At 37.4% G+C, this 12,370-nt stretch overlaps 1 protein-coding gene across 1 annotated transcript in view; it reads right to left on the bottom strand.

The window, feature by feature from the left end:
* Positions 1–779: 779 nt before the first annotated feature.
* The window catches only part of RNGTT (RNA guanylyltransferase and 5'-phosphatase), a 197,704-nt gene continuing 186,113 nt past the window's right edge, over positions 780–12,370 (bottom strand). The window contains exons 15-16 of the mRNA XM_067294005.1: positions 6,275–6,398; positions 780–3,567 (exon numbers count right to left, since the gene is read on the bottom strand). Coding sequence (XP_067150106.1) covers positions 3,404–3,567; positions 6,275–6,398 — 288 coding nt within the window. The 3' untranslated portion in view covers positions 780–3,403. The remainder of the gene's footprint in view (positions 3,568–6,274; positions 6,399–12,370) is intronic.

Genomic DNA, 12,370 nt, shown 5'->3' with positions numbered 1-12,370 from the left:
TCAGGTTACCAAACAAGCTGCAACATGATTTGTTTCTAGACTAAAAACACTTATATAGAAGATAGAAATTTTTCAACATAACTTTCCTCTAGTAGAGCAAGGTATATCAAAAACAATGGCTAGAAATGGAATCCGAAAGCCTTCATACCAGAAATCAGACACAATTACCCCACATTAGAAGAACATACTAGCAGTTGAGGCAGGATTTTAATCTGAAGGAAATTTTTAAAAATCAAGATGGAATTTTTAACTCCTGAAAGATGCACTCTAGACAGAGCCAGAATTTGAAATAAAACACTCACCTCTTAAGTCCAGGACTTGATCCAAGTAGGTGTTTACATCGTATATGTGTACGTACTCGTACACTTGTAAAGCCACCATCTTTAGGGTTGTGCTAGATGATAAACAGGCAGTGAAGACCTCTGAAGCTGCCTCGTCCACAACTTTCTGATACAACTGCAGTTTAAGCTAACCCTGAATAAATAAACTATACATATTAGGCTGTCATAAAATACACACTTTTTCGTTTCTTTCTGGTTCTAGTGGCAGGAAGAGCAAATTGTGCTTTAAAAATGGCAGAATGGATCATGACTAAAAAAGACATTATTTACTGGCTTGGGGGTGCTGGGGGCTCCTATCTTAGAGAAAAACCACTGGCTTCTGAAAACTGTTGAAAATTTTCTTGGAGGACTGAATAGTAACAGCAACATAGTACTCTGCTGCTTGCATTGTTACCAGGAAAGCACAGGCATTGAAAGCAAACAGGTCCTTAGCAGAAGTATTTTAAACCATTGACTTTATTAAAATACTTAATACACAGTTTGTAGAGAAATGTACTTACATTTTCTGGAAACTCCATTGAAACCAAATTTTAACTATATACTTAACAAATGACAAAATAGTGGATGGATTCATGGCTGTACACCAAAGAGTAGACAAGTTAGGGTTTTATTATTATTATTATTATTTTCCTGGCACAGTCTCTTCTTTGCTTCCTAGCTTCAATCTCCGAGTATCTAGTAGCAGAAGAAGGGAGTTTAAATTTCTCACAGCATTAGAACCCGCCTGGTGAAACTCCATTTGTTTTCATCAGATTCTTCATTCTACCCTTCCCCAGGTGCTTCCTTTTCCAGAAAGCACAGGTGATTGACCTCGCTAAAAAGCTACCAGGTTGTAGTGCAAGAAGAGTTCTACAGTCAAATGTGAACATGGAGCTCTAAACTAGTTCTCAGTGTCATTACTCTTTCCAAATATTCATTTCAAGCTGAACATGGAAAAAAGACACTGTCAAAATACAAGAAGGGCCACAACGCATTCATGAACTTGGTGGAACACACATGGAAGACAGCCTGTAGTGCTGCTGCTCTAAAGTAAAAGGTAAATCAGAAACTAAGTCTTGTTGAGATACAAGATGCAAGGGCTCAGAAGGAGACAAAAGGAGATGATCTGGATACATCCCTAGAATAATGAAATGTCCTAACTCGTTTAAAATGTTGTAATCATCATAGACATTGCAATTACCCTAGACGATGAAGATCACTGGCAAAAAAAGTTATGACAATGTCAATGACATGAGTATAATCTAGGGGAAAATACTTATACTAAGTGAAGAAATAACTGTGTGTTTCAATGCAAGATGCACAGAGGTTGCATAGGTTTTCACATCAAATTCATAAGGCTCTTTTTTAGAAGATAATTTTGCAACCTTGCATAGGTGATATTGTATCTTTTCTATAGATAATACACAGAAAGTATGTACAGTTTGCTGAACACATTTTTTCCCCTCGCTTTTTTTTACCACAGTATAAAAAGTAACTTATTTAACTTCTTCGGTTCTCTAAAACACATACAGAATATCCCAGAAAAAGACACTAGGAATGCCATCTAAATGATACCATGTGTATTTATACAACAGGTTGAAACAACTGGAGAAGCCACTACAGAGCAGTTTAGTTCCCATAGGAAAAAAAATACTGCAGGAATTCATTTTGTTTACAAACATTAAAATTCATTTAAATAGAAATATATTTTAGTTATTATTCCAAATTATTGATGTTGACTAATCAGATCCCTGAATGGGTGGATGGCTCTTACTTACACATCAGGTAAACTATATAAACAGCCAAACAGATCCCTGCTTGTGAGAAGTACAGTAAACTTTAAAATCTGCATTAGTTTGGCTTCTAATTAATCCCAGCTCAGAGCAGCTCCACCATTAGACAACCAGAGTGCAGCCTCTCAAAATTAATGTTATGAACAACCGTCAGCGCACTGCAGCAAGAGCCATCAGGGTATCTGCTTCTTCATTTGGTATGAGAGAAAGTCAGTTAGTAGATTAGGATGCTATCATAGGAGAGCCTACCCCACCTCTGAAAAGGAGCATCCTGTTCCCCGGGATGCTAACTCACCTCCAGAAATGCTTTATCTTTGTCCTGCAATTATCTTAAACAGGAGACTTTCCTTGGGACATGGCTCTTTTCCACTGAAATTACTTTCTCCTTTACACAGGAGTTGTCCGGCATTTCTTTCGCCATTTTGTGCCTGGATCTAAGACATCGCTATTAGTACTGTTTATTACTCTTGCATATCACAGTGAAGAGTACTTTTTAATAATATTTACAATGGTATCACTGTGGAGAAGTAAGCCCTGTACTAGAAACTGTCTCATAACAGAGACCTCAACACTAAGGATTTGGTGTGTATTCCTTACCTACAGAAAAACTTAAAAGGCAAAGCTAAAATCAGCCCACTATACATTTGGTGTGTTAGGTTCAAACAGGGGGGAAAAAAACAGACACACACAGAGCACATTTCCCTTCAAAAGGATGGTGCCATTTACAAGAAGAATTCACTTTTTTTAATATTTCAACAACAAAAACTCAACTAATTTTAAAATTAGTGAAATCTAAGAAAGCTTTTTTTTTAAGCAACACTACACAAACAACATTGCTGTTTGCTGTTAAACACAAGTCTCAGAAATGCAGGGAAACTATGATAAATTATACTATGGATGACAAATCCCAACCAGTTGAATAACAATAATAAAAAAACACTTTTTTTTTTTAAACACAGCTTCTAAAAGTACAGCATTCCGATGTTTTCTCAGTTCCAGATTGCTGACATTATAAATTAAAGGTGAAAAGATATCCGTATATAAACAAGGCAGCTTTCCATTGATTCCACTGTACTGTTCTTGTCTAAACCTTTGGAAATTTCATCTTCAGATACCACAACATACGGCTGAATTCTTCAGTTACAAAAGAATGTTCATTCATGATGTGGAATTTGAAAAAAAACACACCTAAGTATTTACAGCAATTCAGATTTTTTTTTCCCTCCAGTCCTCACACTTTCATTTCACCTCTGCACAGCTGTAAACATGCCATCCGCTGAGATCAAAGCCTTACGTTATGGTACGCGGCCTCTTGGGTGGCGGGGGCGGCATGAGTTCGGTGTCAGGATCGAGGTGGTGCTTCCGTGTCTGTCCTTGAGAAGCTGCCGTACACCTATCAATGAACTCAAACAGCATCTCCTTTGTGACTGGATTTTGGATACTGTTACATACAGCTGGGAACAAAGAGCATATTCTGAAGTTACTAAACCAATCTGCTGCAGTCAGTGCTTGAATAATTTGACCCCCTCTTTGCAAAATAAATAAAATTTATTTGGCATAAATATTGAGCCTTAAACATGTATTTTTGCAAGATTATTGTGTCAGGAGTCAAGTGTCTCTGCTTTGCCCCAGAGGGCTGTGAAGCACAGAGAGCAAAGCACTGTTGCCACAACAAGCATCTATCTCATGCTGAATTACTCTTTGTAAAACAAACTACAAAAAGAAGCATATAAAAGTATGTGTGTGCATGTGTGTGTCTGTGTACATATATGTGTATATAGGCTTCACACAGTAACTATAAAAAATGCCAAGAACTGACATTCGATCAAGGCAAGTGACAGCAACAAAGGTCTCGTGAAATTGGCTTTACAATGCTAACCGGATCATAATAGATTAAACAAAACTGGCTAAAATTGAAAAACTTGGAATTAAAGTCACTGTTTTCCCCCTACTAAGTACTACAAATACTATAAAACCACAATGTGCAGTACTTATTTTATTACCCATATATCTTCATGTAGCAGAAAGAAAATAGAACATATATAAAATGTTTATGCTTGTAAAAAGGTTCAATTCACTTTAAATAAATGGATTTTTTTAATACTTTTCCTATGCAACTTTAATTTCCTTAGTTAATCATGAGACTTAGGGAGAAGGAAAAAAAAATCCCCAAAGAGCAAGAAATTAAGTAGGAGTCCTATGACTATCCTGAAAAAAAGTATAAATATCATTAAAAGATAGTGCATTGCACAAAAAATATGGCCACGGTATGTATGCAATTTCATGCAAAACAATCTATTGACCTCCTACATTTCTGAACAAAATTAAAACTCCCTACGATTGCCTTGAAATATAGCACTGTTACGAGTAACAATCAACTTACAATTTTCTGACCTTTAGAAACACTCCTTTGCTGCAGAACCATTCACAGCATTAATTTACAATTAATAAAACATCTTCCTAGCATTATTTTTTGATTATCATATTTATTTTTGGTGAAAACATGCTTTAAAAGTTCTACTATTTGTAACTTCAGCAGTTAAAAAGCATTTTGATTCTAAGTAGTTTGGGGAAAAACTTTTTTCAGTTTGAAAGGGATCATAATTCAAAAGCAAGATGGAGACAGACATTTATTTTGTTGCTTTTCAACCATGGGGGAAAAAATAATAGTATTTTTCACCATAAGATAGTGAACAGAGGCGAGAAAGGATATAGAGAAAGGAACAATAGAAGTCCCAAATGGGAAAATGGAACTTTTGGAGATTTCAGAAATAGTCGAAAATGAAAAATGCAAGCCAAAAGAAAACTTTCTGTTCTGAAATTTCCCCATGGAAAATTTAAAATGTTTCTTATAAAATATTTCTTCCTGGGGCATTTTGTTTAGGAAGTTGGTGATGTTTTGGTGGGGAAAAGAACAAGAATAATATTTCAACTGCTCTAGAAAAGGAAAAAAAGGGCAGTTGCATATGCCCTTGAAAAAAAAGGAAAGGAAAGAAGAAGGAATATGGCACTACTCAGAAGAGAAAATTCCAAGGAAAAATAACTGTTGAAGCAATAAGGTGAAGAGAAATTTAGGTCCTGGTGGCAAAAAGAAGTCATTGTACTTCTATGAGTTTTGTGGCCCATTCCTCTTCCCCAGACAGGACAGTTCAGCAAGGATTTCAGCTACAATCTGAGCTGGTGCCCTAATTGTGCCAACAGATTTATTGTCACCCGACCAAATGACTGTATTTTATTTTTTCAAGAAAAACTGCTTACTGCTCAGGCAGAAATGAAAGTGGTAGAATGGTTTACAGAAAATCCTACATGTTATATATGTATGTTCTAGTAAATAGCATGGTCTTAAATATGACTAAACTTCATTTTGGCACTAAACAAAAGTCAATATCAACATGACTATTGTCGAACATACTATTCAGCCTTGCCCACTATCATTCAAGTTCTTAAATTCCAACCTGAAAGTAAACAACAGTGTTTTATTTACAGAACTTGAACAAATGATTTTCTGTATGAGAACATAAAAGTATCACAGTTATATAGGGATATGCCCACATCCTTCATTTCTTTCTCTCTTCTTTGCTGGAAATACTATTTTAGGACCTGAGATGACATTTTTTTCCTATTAATTTTCTATCCCATCTGACAAATAATGCTTTTGGTGTTTTGAACAGAGGTGAAATCATCATAGATTTTTTGTTCAACTCGTAGTGTGCCAGTTTGCATTATATCAGTACAAGCCAACACAGCGCTAGGAATAGAGGTTTGTTAGTTAACTACTATTGCAGGGCTATTGCAAATAAAAATGGTCTTGGATCTCATTTAAAAGGCATATCCTACCATTTAAAAATCTGTCTGAATGAGTGTTTGCAGTTCTGCAAAGACATAGGCACTTGTTTCTCTATTATCTTTGAAATACTGCCTCTAAGTTTTTGTTTAACTGGCTTCATTAAACAATCTGGTTGAAGCCAAAGGACTCATGGTATATAAACTCTAAACATGACACAAGCCTTTGCAAGGTGAGGACCTACTATTGTAAGTTATATACATTAGGACTCAAAATAGGTATGAGAATGCAGAGTACCTTTCCTCCTTAAGCTAGAACAGAGTTAAGAAATTAAACTTGGAACCTAAAAAACTTTTAAAGAAAATTATTCTACTCACCCATGGCAGTGCTGTACGCATTTGGAAAGCTCTTGTCTATTCTTTGTCTCATGAAGACCCAACTGTTGTTTTCAAACTTGCACTCTATAATTTTATTGTCATACTGTTTCAGTTCTTTTGTCACCTGTTTAAAAAAAATAGTTTGGGATAAACATATTTTATTTCATGTTTCTTCTTTCTTTTTGTGATAAATAATAGAAGATCAGAAGCTGCTCTGTATTTCTCAGTAACATGCCTCCATCCTACACAAAAAACTGCACAGACTACATCTCCATTATACATATGCTCAGCTACTCAACATTTTAAAAATACTTTTCGAATTTGCTGTTAATATAGAGCAATTATATTATGCTAAAACATCAGCAGCTCTAGTAGAGGGGAAAAAAAGTCACTTCTGGCCCAAATGCAAATGGGTTTCCATGGGAATAAACTGCTTCCAGTGTAAGTGCTACTGCCAGCCTAAGTGCACGAAACGTATTATCCATGTTTCATCAACCTTCTTTGTTGAAGGTCTCAAAGCCAAATGTCAGATTTCAGTACCAGAAAGAGCTTAGGGAAAATCATTCCACTCCTTATATTATTACAGATTTTCCTTTTTTCTTCATTTTTCTTTAAAATATAAAATCATAACTCCAGAATAATATGGGATTTCAGATCACATACGTTCAAATATCCTTCAGGCCTCATTGCACTGATTCATAGATCTGTCAGCCGCCAATATCCTGAGTTCTTTGTCTTTCTATTTGGCAACATGGGGTGTTTTGGAAATGTAGTTTGTATGCTCTGGACTTCCTAGCTGTTTTGGCTACTTCATCCTATGCATCCTAATCTATGACACAATGCAAAATATTCAAGTAACCATGGTAACTTGAGATCCTTATCTAATGCTTTAACAATTTTACCCATACACTTTATTTTGTTCCAAAGAGCCTCTTCATAAGTATAAACCTGTATTTAACTGCTAGTTGGGGTTAACTCTGTTATAGCTCACCAGTCAAAAGCTATACAAGGTAACATAACGTTTCAGATCCTATGGATAAGTGCTCTTATACAAGAGATTGGTTATTTCAGTTCATTAGCATAATTTTTCATCTCTGTTGTCTACTTACTCATGAGTAGTGACATGTGAATTTACCACTGTCAAAGGGATACAGATTTGAAAAAGGCCATGACGGTCTATAGACAACTTAATAGCACATACACTGAAAAGGCCCAAGAACCTGCTTTGCATTAATTTCCAGATAAAGGCAATTAATTAAGGAAACTGGGCCCTGAACAAGGACTCACGGTCCCCCTCCACTGCATGGAACAGGTCTTATCCTTAAACTGATAAGCAGAATCATAACATTTTGCTTGGTATTTACTCTGAATACTGCTGCTCATTCCAGGGAGCCCTGGGATTTTACTTGTCAAGTGAAAATGACACTGTGAGACAATTTTGTTAAACCTGCTTATGACTGAGGCCTGCTACAGCATAAGGCTGACACACAGAGTCAGCAGTACGATTCCGTCTCCCGCATTATTTTTTCATCCATTCCCTCACCCGCAAAAAGCTTTTCTCTAAAATCATTTAACCTCTTCAACAAAGTTTGTGTCTGCTGACAATCACCAGGATGGAAATAACCAATTACCCATATTATCAGTCTTTTCCTTTTTAGCACTTTCTGCACAGCACATTGGTTCTTTACATACCTGTTGAAAAGCTATATACAGTCCAGATGTTTGACTGACACATGCAGTGGACATATTTATGTTTCATTAGTGTATTCAGGAAAACACAACATCCTTTTCTAACCCCCTATGGATATATAAACAGAGGAAGCAACTTTTGCCTGTGCAGTGATTTGGGAAGGTATATTACTTTGAAAACAGCTGCACAGTGGAATTGGCGGCAGTGTGGAGGGTACAACTCTGTGTCTGTCTTTCTGCCAAAGCAGAAAAATGCTGGAAAGACCACCTACTCAAGAGAAATATATAAAACTGCAAGCAATTACTTCAGCTAACCATCTCATAAGGCTTTATCAGAGTTTATCATTCTCCTAGTGTTTGGATGCTCAGAATAGCAATAAATTATGTGGCAGCACTATCTGACTGTGGCAATTAAACAGTATTATTAACTATCTATAGTTGCTTGGCCATTCATTAGCAATCTGGGAGATAGATCTTTCCAGCAAATATGAACACCTGCCAAAGCACTGACTTAAATGAATCTTCCTGAAAGAAAAGTGGTGATCATAGTTTTTAACAATTGCAAGTTGTAGCAATTATCTTAGAAAAGAAGAAATACAGCACCTATTGTTTCCTGTATTATGTCAAGTGATCTCAGTCTTGTAAAAGCACCTATAGTAACATTTACATACATTTGGGGAACTGTTGGGCATTTGATCAAGACTACAGGTACTCTGCACACAGCACACTTGCAGCATTAAAATACTTTTCTACTCCTGTATCTTGGCAGAATTCTGTATGTGCATTGTCTATGCACAGGACTGAAGAAGCGACTGAACAAGCCCATAATGATCCTTGCATCTATAATCTGCACCCTACATCTACATACCACATGCATGCTACTTTCTGGTATTTAGCTTTAAAGAGGGACAGGGAACCTTCAAATCTGACTGTCTTGAATTCCCTTCCCTTTGCAAATTTCCTTCTGAGATGTTCTGAATGGTGCTGTCCTGATTCTCCCTTTGCAGTACTGGGTTCAGCCCTTTTTCTCCCCATGAGTATTACAGTTTGCAAGGGTATCTTTTGTTCCTGAAAGGTACTTCCTCCAGCTTGTGCTTAACAGCAGTGGGAGAAGTGTCTTGAGAATGATGGCAGTCCTCAGCCAAAACAGCAATCCTCATTAGCAGAGATGCTTTTGGTAGGATGCCAATGCTTCTGCCATATTGTTGATAAATCCCTTGAACCAGCATCCAGTGATTTTAAATTGGAAACTTCCATCACACTAAGGACTCTGTGGAGCCTCCCTTAATTAAATATTTATTCCCTAGCCTATTTTCAGAGAGCCAGTCAGAATCAGAATCCCAGAGGAAGACCTGTGAGACACAGGGCTGTCAGAGGGGCTGTACATCAGGACACTATTTCTGGTTAGGGCCACAACTGTGTCCTGGGGAAGGATGAACACCAAGCTGTAAATCACTTCCCTACAAGAAGGCAAGTGCTCCACAGGAACACTCACTGTTCCTGACTGCATTTGATCTAGTTATCAGGAACCAGCATCCTCACCCAACAGGAATCACCCACCAAAAACACAGATGGCTTCCTGTTGGAAACTCACTCACCACATCACTGCTAGATTGCTGGATGTGACAGAAAAAAGTGGGCAAGAGCTGCATCTCTCTTTTGGCAATAGCTGTCCATCAAATAGGACCTGACGTAACATAAGGCCATGCTCTAAGAACGTCGGATTATATGAAGAACACAGCTATCTTTTCCTCCCTGCCGAAAAAGGTTTCCCACTGCCATCACCATCTATGTCATTCACTGTGAAAAGCTTTGGGGTGTTAAAGTTATTCCTTTTTGCAAGAACGAAGAAAGTCAAAGTTTAGGAAATCTCCCACTTTCCATTCTCCCTTCATCCCCAATTTTCTGAAAAAAATTCAAAATACAAAAGAAAGTGAAGTATCTAACCCAACTCAAATCATTTCACCTAGCAGAGTATTGTAGCCATTTTGAGATGAATCACAACAGCTTGTTTGTATGCAGCCATATTTTATAGTCATTTAGACCACAATGTGAAAAAGTTGAAAAAAGAGGAGAAACCAGTGACCTAGAATGCAGTTAGCTCCTGTGAGAACAGCTATATTATCTGTGCTGACTACCAATGGTCAAGGATTTTGTATATTTTTGTGCACTCATACAGTGCACTTTATCATCAGACTGGGCCATAATTCCACCAGTTGAGTCATTCTTTCCCTTACTTAAAGCATGTATATTTTCCCTGAAGATTTCATTCAAACATCAGTCCCTGACTTACTAATAAGAATGAAATTCCTGTGTAAGCTGCTACTTCACATAAGAGATAATAACAATAAGAATTTAGATTTTAAGGTAATTAAGCTAATATTTCAGACAGTGTGCTTACAACAGGAAAACTCAAACTTATAAATGCGTCTATTTTCCCCACATTCAAGTTCTTTTGAAAGACCTGACTGAAAGAAGTCCTGTGCTATGTTTCTATATGCATACTTTTTTCAAAGCAATTAAAATGATTTTATTTCAGTAAAATAAATAACCCACTTTAAAGGCAGTGATGTTTGTATGGAAAACCTTAACACATTTCCATTCCTTTCTCTCTTTAAATTGCCTTTTTACTGTACTTTCCCCTCTGTTACCAAACATTTATGGAAAGAAAATCATTCTGCAATTCACCTGTTTCTATTGCTTATTCCACATCTGAAGCCATCAGCCTATTTCTGAGATCCCAGAAGAAATGATCATAATGGCAGACACAGAAAATGTTAACTTCCATGAGAGAACAAATGAGCAAAAGCAGCAGTTGAATTCTTATGAAATGAGAAAGATCTTTATTTCTATGCTTTTATTTCTTAATACCACAGAATAAAAAATGGAATCATAACACACAGGCAAGATAGACTCTAAACGTAATGGCTTTCTATTTTCTAAGCAGAATCAACTTTTATAATAGCTAACACGCAATGAAAGCGCTCCTTTTTGCTATGCTCAAGTACCCAAACAGGTTTTGGGCTTTTTGTTGATTTTAACACAAGTTCCAATGGCTGGAGTGAAGAAAAGCTTAGCGCTGTCATGTAAAGTCTGGAAAGTAATTCTCCCTCTCTCCAATAATATAACTAACTTCTCTCCATTAGGATCCATTCTCATGGCCAAAGCAAACAAAACAGTCAAGGCAACACATCCCAAAATAAACCACCAGCTGTGGGTGCATGAGGGGGAAGCCTTTGGGTTGCTTCCGAGTCTCCTGCTGCAAAAGCACTGACGCCCACATCACTACTCAGCCAGTCTGCAAAAAGTAAACCACACTTTTCTAAGACAAGTGTCAAAAGAATTTGAAGTTTATGAGCTCCTGATCCTGGATGTTACAGGGTACATTCAGGCACAAATAAGAGTTTATGAAATGAGACCTCTCAACAGAATACCACATCTCAAATTCTGATTTCTATATTACTTTCAAATGCTGTGACTGCCCTATACCACTCTGGTAAAGTATTAAAGACATCATTTCAAAACTTCTCAAGCAATATGGAACATCCTAGAGAACAGAGAGAATTAATCTGTCCATGGGTACTATGACCGCGGCAGCAAGAACATCATCTGAAGACCAGGGAGAAGCAATGACAACAGCCAGGGAATGAAAAGAACAATTACATGGGAATTTGAGGAAATGCAGAGTGGTCAAGTCTTCCTGAAGGAATTGGATGGAGACAGAAAGGAAGAAACAACAATAACAAAATAAACAACAACTTCTGAAAGTATAAAGATAAGCCAAACTCAAAATGAGACAATTTGAAGGCTGAAGACTTAAAGGTCATAAGCAAACACCAAAGAGTATCATGTCAAACCAAGCCCACTGAGAGGAAACAAGCTGTGAGAAACAGGGTTCCTGTTTATTTTAGGAGTATACCTAAAACAAAGCTTCCAATGATTTAAGTGCATGCACACCCTTCCAGGAGGGCGATGCGCAAGGACTGTAGAGGTAAAGTATTTCCATGAGTGATTACAGATGAGGACACGAATATAAGAAATTTCAATGATTTGATTAAGAACATCCAAGAGAGTCAATGACCAAGGTGTTATCAGAGTCCCACACCTGCAGGGCATGATGCAGTACACCATAGACATAACCAGGTTATTCTGCCAGCACGTCCTCCTAATACTCAGAGAGCTTTTCAGACCTGGCTTGGGCATAGCCCTGAGCTCACTCGAGCCTGCTCACCCTTAGCCTGCCGAACTTCCCCGTTCCTCTTCAAGTTGGCTGTCACCTGTGCTTAGCAGGGGCCAGCCTCGTGGCAGGCCATGCATTTAAGGGTGACAACAGGCAGAAACACTCAGCCCTAAAAATCTGAAATTTAAACTAGGTCTGAAGAAGCTAGACCTCTAGGCCTCAATACC

Source organism: Apteryx mantelli, chromosome 3 (genome assembly GCF_036417845.1).
Source record: "Apteryx mantelli isolate bAptMan1 chromosome 3, bAptMan1.hap1, whole genome shotgun sequence".
NCBI lineage: Eukaryota > Metazoa > Chordata > Aves > Apterygiformes > Apterygidae > Apteryx > Apteryx mantelli.
The sequence above is the reverse complement of the archived record's forward strand: the minus strand, read 5'-3'. Positions and strand labels throughout refer to the sequence as shown.